This window comes from Astatotilapia calliptera, chromosome 7 (genome assembly GCF_900246225.1).
Source record: "Astatotilapia calliptera chromosome 7, fAstCal1.2, whole genome shotgun sequence".
NCBI lineage: Eukaryota > Metazoa > Chordata > Actinopteri > Cichliformes > Cichlidae > Astatotilapia > Astatotilapia calliptera.
This window is the reverse complement of record NC_039308.1, coordinates 1,972,730-1,988,974: the sequence shown is the minus strand read 5'-3', so window position 1 is coordinate 1,988,974 and position 16,245 is coordinate 1,972,730. Positions and strand designations below refer to the sequence as shown.

The following is a 16,245-nucleotide window of genomic DNA, read 5'->3' as shown; positions in this document are numbered from 1 at the left end:
ATATACAGTAGAATAAAATAAAATAAATATACAATAAGATAAAAATAGAATACAAATACAAATACTATATACAACTGAGTAAAAATACAACGATGACAGAAAGGATTATTGCACTTAGTATTATTGCATATGTATGGATGTGTGTGCTTGATCAGTTAAAGTCTTTATTATGGAGTCTGACAGCAGTGGGGAGGAAAGACCTGCGAAATCTCTCCGTCCCACACCGTGGGTGCCGCAGTCTCCCACTGAAGGAGCTGCTCAGTGCTGTCACAGTCTGCTGCATGGGGTGGGAGACGTTGTCCAACAGGGATGACAGCTTAGCCGCCGTTCTCCTGTCACTCACCACCTCCACTGGGTCCAGAGGGCATCCTAGAACAGAGCTGGCCCTTCGGATCACCCTGTTCAGTCTCTTCCTGTCCCCAGCAGAGATGCTGCCGCCCCAGCAGACCACACCATAAAAGATAGCAGAAGCCACCACAGAGTCATAGAAGGTCTTCAGGAGTGGGCCCTCCACTCCAAACGACCTGAGTCTCCGCAGCAGGTACAGCCTGCTCTGCCCTTTCCTGTAGAGGGCGTCTGAGTTATGAGTCCAGTCCAGTCTATTGTTCAGATGAACACCAAGGTACCTGTAGCTGTCCACAGCCTCAATGTCCATACCCTGGATGTTCAGTGGTTGCAGTGGAGAATGCTTGTGCCTGCGGAAGTCTACCACCAGTTCCTTGGTTTTACTGTCGTTGATCTGGAGGTAGTTCTGCTGGCACCAGTCCACAAAGTCTTGGGTCAGACCTCTGTACTCCTTGTCGTCCCCATCAGTGATGAGGCCGACTATTGCAGAGTCATCAGAGAACTTCTGCAGGAAGCACTGGGTGGAATTGTGGGAGAAGTCTGCAGTGTAGATGGTGAAGAGGAACGGAGCCAGAACCGTTCCCTGTGGGGCCCCCGTACTGCAGACGACCCTGTCCGACACACAGCCCTGAGTCCTCACATACTGTGGTCGGTCGGTGAGGTAGTCCAGGATCCAGGTAGTGAGGTGATGGTCCACTCCAGAGTTCACCAGCTTGTCCTTTAGAACCGAGGGAAGAATGGTGTTGAAGGCACTGGAGAAATCAAAGAACATGATTGGGCTTCTTGAAGTTTCTTGAATTTTCAGAATGTGAAACTGAAATAGAAGATGTGTCAGAGGACTACACATCATCCATTTCAATTATGATGAAGACAAAGAATCAAGCAAGAAAGAGGAGTCAGCTGAGACAGAGGAATATTTGCAGTAATGTGAGGAAAACTGTCATGGTCCCCGGCCAGCCCAGTGTGGCCACAAGTGTTTGTTGTTTTTCTCTCGCTCTCTCTCTCCTACCTGTCTGCCTGGGCGGAGCTCTGATTGGGCTCCTGCCCTTGGCCCACGCACCTGCAGCTGATCTCGAGCGAATTGCAGTTCTCTGGCTCTTAAGGCTGGGGCTCTGAGCTGTTCGTCGCTGGAATATTGAGTAACTCTCGTTTACCTGGATCAGCCCTTTTGTGACTCCTGGACCCCGTGAGTAGGAGAGTGAGCTGAGCTGCTTGTGTGGAGACTGTTTGGACGAGGAGCAGAGCGAGTGCGAAGAAGTGTGTCTCCCCAGCCTATTGATCCCCGGGACCCTGGTGTTTCCCCCCTCCCTTCACGTGTATATAGCGCACCAGTGTGATTAATAAAGTGTCGTTGAACTGTGCTACCTCAGTCTGCGCCTGAGTCCGTTCCACCCCCGTGACAGAATATTCCAGCCACCATGGACTCAGCAGATTCAGCTTCCTCCCCGTCTCCCTCCACCCCGGTCACACTGGAAGCGATCTTACAACGCCACGAGCGAATGCTTGTTCACCTCAGCGAGAATGTCGCTGCCTTAACGCTAGCAGCTGCTCAGCGCACTCCATTGCCGGAACCCTCGCCTACCAGCGAACCCACCCAGGCGTCATCAAGCTCCGCAGTACGTACTGCCTCACTGGTTCCGGTCCCGGCTGTGTGTGAGTTTTATCTCCCCACACCTGAGCTGTTTTCAGGGGATGTAGGGAAGTGTGCGGGTTTTCTTATGCAGTGCTCTCTCCAGTTTCGCCAGCGGCCTCATGCCTTCTCTAATGACGGGAGTAAGATCTCATATTTTGTTCAGTTGCTACGAGATCGTGCGCTGACCTGGGCACAAGCCGTGCTGAGCGCTAGTCCCGAAATCACTTATGATGATTTTTTGTCTCTGTTCCGGAGTGTTTTTGATAAAGGCTCCACTGCTGCGGCGGCTGGGCTCCGCCTCATGAATCTGAAGCAAGGTAAGCGGAGCATGGCAGATTTTTCAGTTGACTTTTGGACACTAGCGACGCAAGCGGGGTGGGGGCAGGAAGCATTAAAGACGGCACTGCTAAATAATGTGAGCGAGGAGATTAAAGATGAACTGATGGTGCGTGAGTTACCCTCCTCTTTAGGTGCGATCATGTCCCTATGCATCCGAATAGACGATCGCCTGCGTGCACGGCGAAGCACGCAACGTCGCTTCGCTCAGCCTCGGCAACCGAGGGATGCCTCACCGGGGCCTGGAGCGGCACGCGAGCACTGCGAGGTTGAGGAGGAGGAGCAGCCCATGCAACTTGGACGTTCGCAGCTCTCGCCCGCAGAACGTCAACGGCGTATGGCCGCCGGTGAGTGTCTATATTGCGGCCGTCAGGGCCATTTTGCCTCTTCATGCCGCGCACGGGCAAAAGGGCGCGCTCGCCAGTAGTTGAGAGAATACTGGTGGGCGATATAACGACTAAAAGTTCTCTCCCCCAGCTTATGTTACCTGCAAAACTCACCATTAAGAATGTTACCCACTCTCTTCAAGCTCTAGTGGATTCAGGTGCTGAGCAGAGTTTCATTGACGCACCTCTGGCGAAAAAGCTAAACATCACACTACACGCCCTACCCGATTCACTTGCTGTCACAGCCCTGTCTGGGCAACGCTTGTCGGACATAACCCAAATCACAGAACCCCTGTCTCTTACTCTCTCGGGTAACCACTCAGAGCGCATCGAGCTTTTCGTGTTTCAAGCACCGCGCACCCCCCTTGTATTGGGTTATCCATGGCTGCTCCAGCACAATCCGCACATTGATTGGAAGAAAGAGAGAGTAACTGGGTGGAGCATTGACTGCTACATGAACTGTCTCCAAGCTGCACCTGCTCCAACCACATCTCCAGGGTCTGACCAGCCGGTCGAGCCCCCGGATTTGACCTCGGTCCCGCGTGTTTATCATGATTTGGCTGAAGTGTTTAGTAAAGATGGGGCGCGTTCACTTCCCCCTCATAGACCGTATGACTGTGCGATTGATCTCCTGCCTGGGGCTCCGCTTCCATCTGGTCGTTTGTACAGCATTTCTCAGCCAGAGAGGGAGTCTATGGAGAATTACATTGCAGACTCTCTCGCTGCGGGCATCATTCGGCCGTCGTCCTCCCCAGTGGGAGCGGGGTTTTTCTTTGTTGCTAAGAAAGACAAGACCCTTCGCCCCTGTATCGACTATCGCGGGCTTAACAAGATCACCGTTCGTAACAAGTATCCTCTGCCCCTTCTTTCTTCTGCTTTTGAGTTACTTCAGGGTGCCACGATCTTCAGTAAGTTGGACTTGCGCAACGCCTACCATCTGGTGAGAATCCGTGAAGGGGATGAGTGGAAAACGGCCTTCAATACTCACCTAGGCCATTTCGAGTACCTTGTGATGCCGTTCGGCCTGACCAACGCCCCGGCCGTGTTCCAGGCTCTTGTTAATGATGTTCTCAGAGACTTTATTAACCGATGTGCTTTTGTCTACTTAGATGACATTCTCATCTTCTCCAAGTCTAAAGCGGAACATGAGGTCCATGTGAGGCAGATCCTGCAGCGCCTGCTGGAGAATAGGCTCTTTGTTAAAGGAGAGAAATGTGACTTCCACATGGATTCAGTGGCATTTCTGGGCTACATCATCACCAAAGGGGATTTGAAACCTGACCCGGCAAAAGTTCAGGCAGTGTTGGACTGGCCCAAACCACCCGATCGCCGGCAGCTTCAGCGCTTTCTGGGGTTTGCTAACTTCTACAGACGTTTCATCAGGGATTTCAGTAAAGTTGCTCTGCCTCTCTCTAGGTTAACATCACCCAAGGTGCCATTCCACTGGGACCGGCTGGCTCAGGAAGCCTTCTCTCACCTCAAGGAACGGTTCGCCACCGCCCCGATCCTTCGCCAGCCGGACCTCTCCCTGCAGTTCGTTGTGGAGGTGGATGCATCGGAGTCTGGAGTAGGGGCCGTGCTCTCCCAACAATTCGAGGGTAAGCTCCACCCCTGTGCCTTTTTCTCTCGTCGTCTTTCCCCAGCCGAGAGGAATTATGACATCGGAGACCGCGAACTTCTGGCCGTAAAGCTGGCTCTGGAGCAGTGGAGGCACTGGCTGGAGAGAGCTGCACAGCCGTTCATTGTATGGACCGATCATAAAAACCTCGAATACATCCGCTCGGCGAAACGGCTCAACTCACGGCAGGCCAGGTGGGCTTTGTTTTTCACCCGGTTTAATTTCACCATCACTTACAGGCCAGGCTCCCGTAACGTTAAACCAGACGCTCTTTCCCGGCAATACGCCCCAGTCGGAGAGCAGTCCGACCCTGGATCTGTTCTGCCTACTTCCTGTGTTATTGGAGCAGTTACATGGGAGATCGAAGAGCTCATCCGGGAGGCACAAGAAACCGACCCTGATCCTGGCACGGGCCCCCATGATCGACTCTTTGTTCCGGCGGCTGTCCGGTCCCGGGTGCTCCAGTGGGCTCACACGGCCCGTTTTTCCTGCCATCCAGGAGTTAACCGCACCACTGCATTCCTGCGCAGGTATTTCTGATGGCCCGCCCTCATTAAAGACTCACGGGAGTACGTCACCGCCTGCACCACTTGTGCTCAAAATAAGCACTCCAATCAACATCCGTCTGGACGTCTGCAGCCACTCTCCACACCCAGCCGACCCTGGTCCCACATCTCTCTGGATTTCGTCACTGGTCTGCCGCCATCTGCAGGTAACACTACAATATTGACCATCGTTGACCGTTTCTCCAAAGCTGCCCATTTCATTGCGCTTCCTAAGCTCCCCACAGCCTTGGAGACTGCCCGACTCCTCACCACGCACGTTTTTCGGCTCCATGGCATCCCTGAGGACGTTGTCTCGGACCGGGGCCCTCAGTTCACGTCGCGGGTGTGGAGGGAGTTCTGCTCTGCCATAGGAGCCAAGGTGAGCCTCTCCTCTGGCTTCCACCCGCAAAGCAACGGCCAAACAGAGCGCATCAACCAAGAGTTGGAGGCCGCCCTCCGCTGTGTCGCCTCTCATAACCAGGCCATCTGGAGCGAACACCTGCCGTGGATAGAGTATGCTCACAACAGTCACACATCCTCTGCTACCGGCGTCTCTGGGATACCAACCACCTCTGTTTCCCATGGTTGAAGGTGAGCATACTGTTCCGTCTGTCCAACATCACCTCCGCAGGTGTCGCAGGGCCTGGCGGGCCACTCGGGCGGCTTTACTCCGGACGAAGGAACGGAATAAGGCACTCGCGGATCGCCACCGGACGGCCGCCCCTGTGTATGTGGTGGGGCAGAAGGTATGGCTCTCTACTCGCTTCGTGCCCTTACGTGCCAAATCTAAGAAACTCACCCCCAACTTCATCGGCCCGTTTGAAATCAGTGCTGTGATCAACCCTGCTTCCGTCCGCTTGGCTCTGCCACGCAATATGCGTATTCATGATGTATTCCATGTCTCTCAGGTCAAGCCAGTGGTCTCCAGCCCGGTATGCCCTCGTTCCAGGCCCCCGCCGCCCCCCCGGCTCGTGGATGGCCAGCTGGTTTACACCGTCTCGTGCATCATGGACTCCCGGCGCCGGGGTCGGGGATTTCAGTACCTGGTTGACTGGGAGGGCTACGGGCTAGAGGAACGTTCCTGGGTGCCCCGGTCGGCTATCGTGGATAGGGGTCTGCTCCGCGACTTCCACCGCCTGCACCCGGGTAAGCCTGGTGGGTCGCCGGGAGGCTCCCGTTGAGGGGGGGGGTACTGTCATGGTCCCTGTGCCTCCCCGGCCAGCCCAGTGTGGCCACAAGTGTTTGTTGTTTTTCTCTCGCTCTCTCTCTCCTACCTGTCTGCCTGGGCGGAGCTCTGATTGGGCTCCTGCCCTTGGCCCACGCACCTGCAGCTGATCTCGAGCGAATTGCAGTTCTCTGGCTCTTAAGGCTGGGGCTCTGAGCTATTCGTCGCTGGAATATTGAGTAACTCTTGTTTACCTGGATCAGCCCTTTTGTGACTCCTGGACCCCGTGAGTAGGAGAGTGAGCTGAGCTGCTTGTGTGGAGACTGTTTGGACGAGGAGCAGAGCGAGTGCGAAGAAGTGTGTCTCCCCAGCCTATTGATCCCCGGGACCCTCGTGTTTCCCCCCTCCCTTCACGTGTATATAGCGCACCAGTGTGATTAATAAAGTGTCGTTGAACTGTGCTACCTCAGTCTGCGCCTGAGTCCGTTCCACCCCCGTGACAGAAACACTGATCTGGTCTTCTAACCTTCCCAGGTCCCATACTCCTTCAGTGGCTTTTCTACTCGAGTACTGAAAGCATTATACACAGTGTATTCTGCTTGTATTCTGCTTTTTAACGTTCACATGCCAATGGATGCATCAGAGACCAAGTTGGGGTTCAGTAACTTGCCCAAGGACACCTTGGTAAGAACTCCAGACTAGAGCACACAGAGATTGAACCAACAACCATCCAATTAGCAGATGACCTGCTCTACAGCCAACTCAATGATGAACAAGGAGGGACAACAAGAGAGGAAGAAAAATGGACCGAATGCAGCTGTAGGCATATGTGGGTGTGTTGATTCTTACTGCCGTGCATCCAGTAGAGTCGCTACGGCCAGTTTATGACATCCTGAGTCTGGTAGAGAAGTTTTCATGCTGACACAAGATTAATCATAGAAGCACAAAAAGGACATAATTTCTTGATAAAGACACAATAGATGATCGTCGTTCATGACACAAACGTGCTCCCATTTGAGGTGTATGATGTGTGTTGGTGTTGACTTGACTTGAAACACAAGTGGGTGTTCCTCCTGCTGTGATGTAAGATCCTGGTACTGATGTGACTGTATGAGCACCAAGTCCCCTTCAGAGGACTCTGTCCCCTCCAACAGAACATCCAAGTAAACCAGGGAACTTTGAGACAAAAACATGGGCAGCATGTGATGCAGGTCCAGCTGTACATGGAACATGCTCGTGTGCGATGGCAAACCGTCTGTCCTGCAGTCAGGACACGAGTTGTCCCTAACATTGCAGGTTTCCAAAAGAAAACAATCACCTGTAACAGCTTGTTTACTGTATATGCCCCTTGGCCTGCAACTGCAGAAAGAATGCTGTCCATGATGGGACCAGTGCAGAGGAATAAACCTGAGCTTCCTCCTGCACTTGGGTCAAATATGGACACGCCTTTGTCCTCATGAAAGTTTGCCTTCACTCAGACTCATGCCCTCCTACCATGCCAAAATATAGAAAACTGTCAGGCAATGAGTTGGAATAAAGTTGAATAAAACCTTGAAACACAGAGATGGATGATATTTTATACTTGTTGCTTTATAAACAGTCAAAGCAAACGGGGTCATTTTTGAGCCCTGAGGACCACAGGTGTGATTATGTGCTGCCAGTAAAAAACTTGAAGTAGTTTAAAAACAGCTTTCTAAATTAACTTTGACATAAAGCCGTCTGTGACCATCTGTTAAAGCAGCCAACTCTGGTTGTGAAACGATCCTCATGATAACTGATGATTTCATTTATTGTTTACCCGAAAACAAAGAAAAAATTCATTTTTATGAGGTTTTTATCAGATTTAAATTTGAAATGGAATAAAAAAAATGTTTAAAAATGTTTGAATTAAGTTTTAATTAAAAGTGGGGGGAAATCCACTTCATATTAATTAAGTATCAATCAAACCAGATGGGGACATTTTTGTCCCCTGAGGACCACAGGTGTATGGAAATCAGGAGGACATTTTGAGGGTTAAGGCCTTTCTGCATCTGCCTCACTTCTTTTATATACAGTCTATACTTGCAGTGGAGTTTTTTTAGAAGTAAAATACTGTTTCCTTGCAAAATACTACACATAGATACTCTACACGTGTATGTATGAATGCACGTGGAAGTGTAGAGCACCCCTGCATCGTTGCAGATTCAGATTTGGTTCAGAAATGTTTCAGTGAGAGTGAATCTACTCGTTCACACTGACAGATGGGGAAGAAGCTTTTGTCTGGTTTCTGTTTTGGCAGAGCTGTTTGGATTCAGCCACACTGAAGGTCTGATAAACGAGTCAAAAATGTCCCTCCTGTGTCATGCACACACTTCCATGATGGAAAACTGAGGAAGTGTGTGTGCAGCTATGCACAGTTTCTGCTTCCTGGATAAAACTGACTGTTGGGGGCGTGGCCTTTAACTGACAGACAGGAACAGAAAGCAAAGAGGCAGAGCAGCAGGCTGAAGAGTCTGCTCCAACAGCAGACTGCCGTGTGAAGAAGAGCAGACTTTACCTGACAGGTAAACCGTCTTTCTCCTGCTTCTCCTCTTTGCTCACAGCTGGTCTTTTTCATTTGATGACTCAGTTAAGACACTCGTTTGAAAATTCACCTAAAAAGTTTCCTGATTTCCTGAGCTTGGTGATTTTTTTGTGTGTGGATCACCTGTGGAGGTTTTCTGAGGTTTTGTGTTTGAGAGGTAGCTGCAGAGGATACACCCATGAGTGGTTATGATGCTGAGACTTTAATTTCAGACTTTTCCTTTGAGAGGAAAGGTGTCAGGTTAGATGGTGGATGAGGACCCCAAATGCAGACTGATGGGCGAGCAGGCTTCAACTGAAAATGGCTTTTTATTCTAGGCGAGGTAATCACTGAAGCTGAGGCAGACACATAACAAAGGCTGGGATAACGCTGGTAACAGGGTAGCTACAGAGAAACGTGCTATTAACACAAACAAGCAAACTAGGGAGAAAGGGAACATCAGGGAACAAGACCGGGGAAAGTAAAACTGAACACTTACCAAAATAAAACCGATGGAGCGTTGTCAGTGCGCGGGGAGGCCGGGCAAACATAAAGAAAGAACCGATAAACAGAGCATGGAGGTATAAACTACTGCTTTCTACATCATGTGAACCTTGTCATGGTCCCTGGTTTTGAGCTACTTGGACTTTGATTAGAAAAATCATTTCTCGGTGGGTCTTTTTGAGGCTGATGTCCTCCTCCCTTTGTGTTTCCTTGTATTGTGCGTGTTGGTAATTGTGTTTCATTCACATCCTGTTTCGTAGTTTAGCTTGCAGACTGTCTTCCTGTTGAGAAACTCTGGCTCTGAAGCTGAAGCTGTGTCGCAGGGAATGAGAAGAGAGCCACGAGTGTTCATCAAGAGTTAAAACTAAATGTGGAGAATCACCAGTTAAACACTGACTGATTAAAAGCTGTTAGTGCTGAACAAAAAAAGGTTTAAAAAGGTTTTTATTTTCTATGCATACACAGAGTTAAACAGAAGACAGATTTTTCATCTTTAGTCTCAATGATGAGGGGTTTTCTTACATCTGCACAGCTGTTTGACCATTTAGCAACAGCAGGAAGGAAAAACTCTCTTTTAACAGGAAGAAACCTCCAGCAGAACCAGGCTGAGGGAGGGGCGGGGCCATCTGCTGCGACCGGTTGGGGGAGAAACAGGACAAAAAAACTCTCTTTCCTTGATGAACATTACCCTGAATTCTGCCGTTGCTTTTTACAATTTAACTTCACCAAACATTCAAGCGATCACTTCCTAGGTGAGGGAGCGATGTGTTGCATTTCCTGTTATAAACTGTCCTCTCTGTCTCTTCAGCTCATCATGGACACTTTAGAGCCCATCTGGTCCACCTTCTCAGGGATTTACACCCTGGCTGAAAACGTGAAGGCCAACAAAAAGCGCTGCCAGCGGATTTCGGTCCGAGTCAAAGCCCTCGAGGATGTGATGAAGTCCATCACAGAGTTCTCTCCAGAGGTAAAGAAAGCCGTCGAGGAGCTGATCCTAACTCTGGAGTCAACACAGAGGCTAATTGAAAAATACACGGCAGCCAACTTGGTGGAGCGCATCCTGAAATCGGGCAGCCACGGAGAAGAGTTTGATACGGTGAGCGAGCGGCTCAACGATGCTTACCAGGCCCTGTGTCTAGCTCTGCAATCAGAACAGAGCAAGATGCTGTACGAGGTGTTTAGACAGAGAGAGACAGAAGACGAAATGGACGGGAAGGAGGACGACACGGAGATGACCAAATGTGAGGAGAAACTGAATTTGTCTTTAGAGACGTTCAAGCAGAGCTCTTTAGTGTTTTGATCCTGGTTCACCAAAGCGGATTCTGTTCCTCTCAGTGTTTCCACACTTAGAATAAATCCTGTTAGAGCGTTTGGACCAGACTCAGAGTTTGTGTTTCTCTCTGTTCTTCAGTGCTGATGGACTACATGAAAGAGCAGCAGGAGAAAACCAACACCATACTGAGACAGCTGGACAAAGTGGTGCAGATGTGTGAGTACGACATCGCTGAGCGGCCCTGCGCAGAGCTGTGTCATAAACAAGTCTGTGAATGGTGACTTACTGACAAAACACACATCTTATGTTGAGAAAGTGGGATTTATCATTGGAGTCTTTATCTTTTTTGTTCACAGTGAATAAGCCCAGTTTCAGCAGCGTGGCTGTGCGACAGATTAAACCAGATGAACTGAAGTATCAACATCCCAAAAAGCCCTTCAAGACAACAGCGAGCTGCGAGCTCTACAAAGGAGAATATCAGGGATTCCCAGTGGCCATCAAGAGATACCTCGACCCCATGAACACCAGTGCACGGTCAGTGCCACAGTTCAGCCCCATACTGGGAAGAAACACAGGAAAATAGTCCTTCCCATTAGAAAATAACACACACATTCACTTATATGCTGTTCCAGCTCGGGCTCCCAGTGCTCTCTGTGTCCTGCTGCATTCACTGCCATCAAACATTTTCTCCACATCCAGAGACGTGAAGTCTATTTTCAACAAGGAAGTCGACACCATGAAGCAGTTTGAGTCGCCCAACATCCTGCGAATGTTTGGAATCTGCATCCAGGATGAGAACGGTGAGCGCGTGAACACAGAGGTGCATATTTTTTGGAACGAGCACTTGTATTTGAGCCAAACCTGAAAAATTAACTGCAGTGCATGAAAACGAGAGCGTCAGCCAAGACTTTACACGTAGATAAGGAGGGTTCAAAAAAAGAAAGAAGGACAGATGAAAACAGAAATCCACAGCAGGAGCTAACCCTAAAGTGAAAACAGGAACGGACAGACAATACTAACACATTTCATCAGCTTAGTCGTACCTGGCACAGAAGGAACGGACTTCATAGCTTGCTTGGTCACCAGTGATTTCTTGGCTTGAACCACAGGGTGGGCCATTTATATGGATACACGGTAATAACATGGGAATGGTTGGTGATATTAAAGTCCTGTTTGTGGCACATTAGTATATGTGAGGGGGCAAACTCCTCAAGATGGGTGGTGACCATGGTGGCCATTTAGAAGTCGGCCATCTTGGATACAACTTTTGTTTTTTCAATAGGAAGAGGGCCATGTGACACCCATCCATCCATCCATCTTCATCCGCTTTATCCGAGGCCGGGTCGCGGGGGCAGCAGCCTAAGCAAAGAGGCCCAGACCTCCCTCTCCCCAGCCACCTCCTCCATCTTATCCGGGGGAACACCAAGGCGTTCCCAGGCCAGCCGAGAGATATAATCTCTCCAGCGTGTCCTGGGTCTGCCCCGGGGCCTCCTCCCGGTGGGACATGCCTGGAACACCTCACCCAGGAGGCGCCCAGGGGGCATCCTTGTCAGATGCCCGAACCACCTCAGCTGGCTCCTTTCGATGTGGAGCAGCAGCTGCTCTACTCTGAGCCCCTCCCGGATGGCCGAACTTCTCACCCTATCTCTAAGGGAGAGGCCAGCCACCCTTCGGAGGAAGCTCATTTCTGCCGCTTGTATCCGCGATCTCGTTCTTTCGGTCACTACCCACAGCTCGTGGCCATAGGTGAGGGTAGGGACGTAGATCGACCGGTAAATTGAGAGCTTCGCTTTTACACTCAGCTCCCTCTTCACCACGACGGACCGGTGCAGCGTCTGCATCACTGCACCAATCCGTCTGTCGATCTCCGGCTCCCTTCTCCCATCACTCGCGAACAAGACCCCGAGATACTCGAACTCCTCCACTTGGGGCAGGAACTCATCCCCGACCCGGAGTGGGCACTCCACCCTTTTCCGGCTGAGAACCATGGCCTCAGATTTGGAGGTGCTGATCCTCATTCCCGCTGCTTCACACTCGGCTTCGAACCGTTCCAGTGCGAGCTGGAGGCCTTCACCCGATGAAGCCAACAGAACCACATCACCTGCAAAAATCAGAGATGAGATTCTGAGGCCACCAAAGCGAAAGCCCTCCGCCACTTGGCTGCGCCAAGCTCTTGCAAAGGTTGTATAGGGAACGAATGGCCCGTAGCAATGGGCCAGACACCCCATACTCCCGCAACACCTCCCACAGGACACCCCGAGGGACACGGTTGAATGCCTTCTCCAAATCCATAAAACACATGTAGACTGGTTGGGCAAACTCCCATGCACCCTCAAGTATCCTTGAGAGGATAAAGAGCTGGTCCAGTGTTCCGCGACCAGGACGAAAATCGCATTGTTCCTCCTGTATCCGAGGTTCGACTAACGGACAAACTCTCCTTTCCAGCACCCTGGCATAGACTTTCCCAGGGAGGCTGAGGAGTGTGATCCCCCTGTAGCCATGTGACACATCCAACTTATTGGAAACCTCAAGGCCACTGGATATTTGAAATTGCTACATGATGATGTGTTTCCCTCTTCATGCACTGAAGCTGGCACGTTCCCTGAGTTCTTCCAGCAAGATGGTGCACCACCACATTATGGGTGCCAGGTCCGAGCATTCCTAGATGAACAGTTTCCTGGAAAGTGGATTGGTCGTCGTGGGCCAGTTGAATGGCCCCCAAGGTCTCCCGATCTCACCCCCTTAGACTTTTATCTTTAGGGTCATCTGAAGGCAATTGTCTATGGTGTGAAGATACGAGATGTGCAGCACCTGAAACTACAGATACTGGATGCCTGTGCTGGCATTTCTCCTGCGGTGTTGCTATCAGTATCAACTGAAGCATGCGTGTCCACGTCAGGGGGGGATCCTCACGGTGGACCAGAGTGTCTGTTACACGCTATCCCCACATATAAATACGTGAAAACATCACAGATAAATACACTCAGTGACAAACCTGTAATAACTTGTCCTTGTGTCTACTTATAGGACCCAAGCCTCAGTTCTTCATCATCATGGAGTACTGTGAGAAAGGAAGTCTTCGCCAGGTTCTGGACTCTGACCTCACTCTGACCTGGATCAGGAAAGCTCACATGTGTTTGGATGCAGTACGAGGACTCTATCGGTCAGTGTGTCTGCTTTATTACAGATTCTAACCTAAACTCCAAACAAGTTGGGACCCTGTGTAAAATGTAAATGAAGACAGAAGGCAACGATCTGCAGATCTCATCAGGGTCAGAGTTATTTTATCTACAACAGCACACAGAAAAAGTTGGAGGCTGGAACAGTAAGCGGTGCTACGAGGAAAAGATGGAGGAACATTTTGCACCTAATCGGGTTAATGAAGAGGCGAGGGACCATCCCGCTCGTTATCAGTGCTTCGTTCAAAGTCTCTGATGGGTTGGGGATCGTATCAACGAAACTGGCAGCTGGCACATCTGGAGAGGCTCCATCAATGCTGAAAGGTATATACAGGCTTTAGAGCAACATATGCTCCGTCCAGGGAAGGCCTTTATGTTTCTGCAGGATGATGCTGAACCACAGACTGCATCCGTTCCAACAGCACGGCTTCTCAGTAGAAGAGTGCAGGTGGCGACGCGGCCTACCAGCTGAGAACATCTGGAGCATCGTGAAACCAAACAGAACGAAGGAGACCCGGGAGTGTTCCTCTCCCAGAAGTACGGCAGCCTCAGTTCACACAAAGTTACAGGCTGTTGTTAAAAGAAGAGGAACTCTACACAGCGGGAAACACGGCCCGACTTTTAGGAGATATGTTCCTGCCCTCAAGTTCAAAAGGAGCCAATACTTTTTCTTTGCATTGTAAAGTTTCTCAGCTGAAACCTTCGATATGTTTTCTGAGTTCTGTGAGTAAAGTTTGAGGTCTGCAAATCATTGCATCTTCTTTAGAGTTGGGCAGCTTCACAGTGACCGTGTCGTTCATAGAGTCATGTTGGTGATGATGACTTTACCTGTCGTATCTTAGACTGCACAACACAGAGGAAAAATGGAGGGTTCACGGGTCCATCAACAGCAGCAAGTTCCTGGTGACTAAAGACTACACCGTCAAGGTACTGAAGGCAATGCATGCTGGGATTCCTTGCAGCTGAACATATTTGCTTCATGTGACGGTTTGGTTGTCGTTTCCAGCTGGGAGGTTTCAGGCTGTCGAAAACAGAGACGTCTCTGAAAAGGCAGACGGAGGACAGAGCCGTGAGGTCGCTGTGCTACCACTGTCCCGAGAAGTTCCACGACGCCAGCTTCAGCTACTGCAAAGAGTGGGAGATGTACAGGTGAGACCCCACGGCTGTGGGTCCACAGAGGTGTGCTCAAAGGCCCTCATTCATAAACTTTCTAAAAGATGGACTTAGCTTGTGGGTCTGAAAGTGAAGCTGATGTAGAAGTGACTTACATGTGCCATCGGAGCGAGACTCCTCTGGTTGGGGGTTTGTGTGAAAACAGCTCCTGGCTGACCTCAGAACACTTTACTGATTTCAGACCTGCTGTGGTTTGTCAAATGATCAAATTTCCTTTTGAACTTGTTTCAGTTTTGGAATCATCCTGTGGGAAATTGTAACCTGTAAGAATCCTTTTGAAGGTTTGTATCTAAACTACACTCACTGCAGATTTAAACTAAGATTTGGAGTCCTCTCCATCGACTTCTCCTCCTGACGTGTCTTCAAATGTCTCGTAGGTTTTTCAGATGAAAAAATTTATCAGAAGGTGTATGAAGAGAAGTATCAAGAGCCGCTTCCTGATGACTGTCCTGCAGAACTGGGACAGCTGATCAACGAGTGCCGGGCCTACGACTGCTTCCAGAGGCCATCAGCTGGAGGTGAGTTCAGTTACTCTGTGACTGAGTACATGTGATTACTGTTTCTGTTCATTATTACAGTCTTGATATTTTCTCCTGTGCAGTGCTGCTGGATAAACTGCGCAGTGTGGTGACACAACTGGAGGAACAACAAGACTGATTAGAATCATCCTGAAGAGGAAACACAACGTGTTGATTTTAACTTTTGTTAAACAAACATTAATCAATACCAAATTCAGGGAGTTGAATGAAAGAGTGCTGCCTCGAAGGCTCATCCTTCGCTCTGTGCTGTGTGTGATCAACCCAAACAGCTGGAAGATTTAGCTTTGTTTGTTCTGCACGTCTCTGAATTTCAACTGTTTCAAAGATAAATGAGTGGAAGTCTGGACGCTTTGCAGTCTTGGAAACATTTTGTTCTTTGTGTTAAAACACTCAAACCACCTTTTTCTGGCAGAACCTCACAAACACCTCAAAGATCCTTCAAACATCTGCGTCACAGCGTATGAAACAAGTCGCTCCAACCTCCTGTGGCGGTGTCAAGTCAGACTTAAACGTCGCCAGCTCTTCTCACGGCTGTCCTGAACACTGCAGCTCAGATTTCACGTGAAACCAAAGAACGACCTCCCCGCTCAAAGCCGTTCCCTTCATCGCTGTAACGACACCTGTTGAAACAACTTGCAGGAAAATGATTTGGTGCAAAGTGCCAAAAGCTGAACTTGGTTCCATTTGCTAAATGAAAAACACTGGTGCAGCTGCCACCTTTCATTTAAAACATCTCTGCTTTTTAAAATTCATCAACCAAACAATTCCTCAGTCTCACATTAATCATCTCCAACTCTTTTTCTGCAGATTAAATCGATTCTGCTCATTTCCACCTTAAACATTTGAGGCCAACCATCCAAACCTGCTCGAGCAGCTCTGAATGATTCAAAATAATTACACTGGACCCCGGGGCTGGCCCTCAGACCAGGAAGTCCCGTCTGGTTTGATTATCGGCTAATTTTAATGAGAACATGACAGAAAAGCAGCAGAGACCGGCTTCAACGACA

The 16,245-nt window shown here is 49.7% G+C and overlaps 1 protein-coding gene across 2 annotated transcripts; it reads left to right on the top strand.

Annotated features, from left to right (window-relative positions):
• The first annotated feature begins 8,511 nt into the window (after window positions 1-8,511).
• Window positions 8,512-15,603, top strand: LOC113025057 (mixed lineage kinase domain-like protein). Of its 2 annotated transcripts, XM_026172438.1 has the most exons (11): window positions 8,512-8,571; window positions 9,883-10,315; window positions 10,486-10,563; window positions 10,704-10,881; window positions 11,047-11,147; window positions 13,375-13,510; window positions 14,369-14,453; window positions 14,533-14,675; window positions 14,931-14,980; window positions 15,077-15,217; window positions 15,301-15,603. In XM_026172438.1, the coding sequence occupies exons 2-11, from the start codon at window positions 9,889-9,891 to the stop codon at window positions 15,354-15,356; spliced, it is 1,395 nt and encodes a 464-aa protein (XP_026028223.1). In that variant the 5' UTR covers window positions 8,512-8,571; window positions 9,883-9,888; the 3' UTR covers window positions 15,357-15,603. The 2 variants fall into 2 exon arrangements, with proteins under 2 accessions (XP_026028223.1, XP_026028222.1); XM_026172437.1 differs by lacking the exon at window positions 8,512-8,571 and having other exon boundaries at window positions 9,756-10,315.
• The last annotated feature ends 642 nt before the right edge of the window (window positions 15,604-16,245 follow it).

What these genes read in the sequence shown, in the direction of transcription:
- LOC113025057 (XM_026172437.1), top strand. Translation starts at nt 9,838, where the DNA reads ATGTGTTGCATTTCCTGTTATAAACTGTCCTCTCTGTCTCTTCAGCTC. An exon ending in CGACACGGAGATGACCAAAT is followed by an intron (nt 10,316 to 10,485) that starts GTGAGGAGAAAC and finishes TCTGTTCTTCAG; the next exon opens with TGCTGATGGACTACATGAAA. An exon ending in CTAAAGACTACACCGTCAAG is followed by an intron (nt 14,454 to 14,532) that starts GTACTGAAGGCA and finishes TGTCGTTTCCAG; the next exon opens with CTGGGAGGTTTCAGGCTGTC.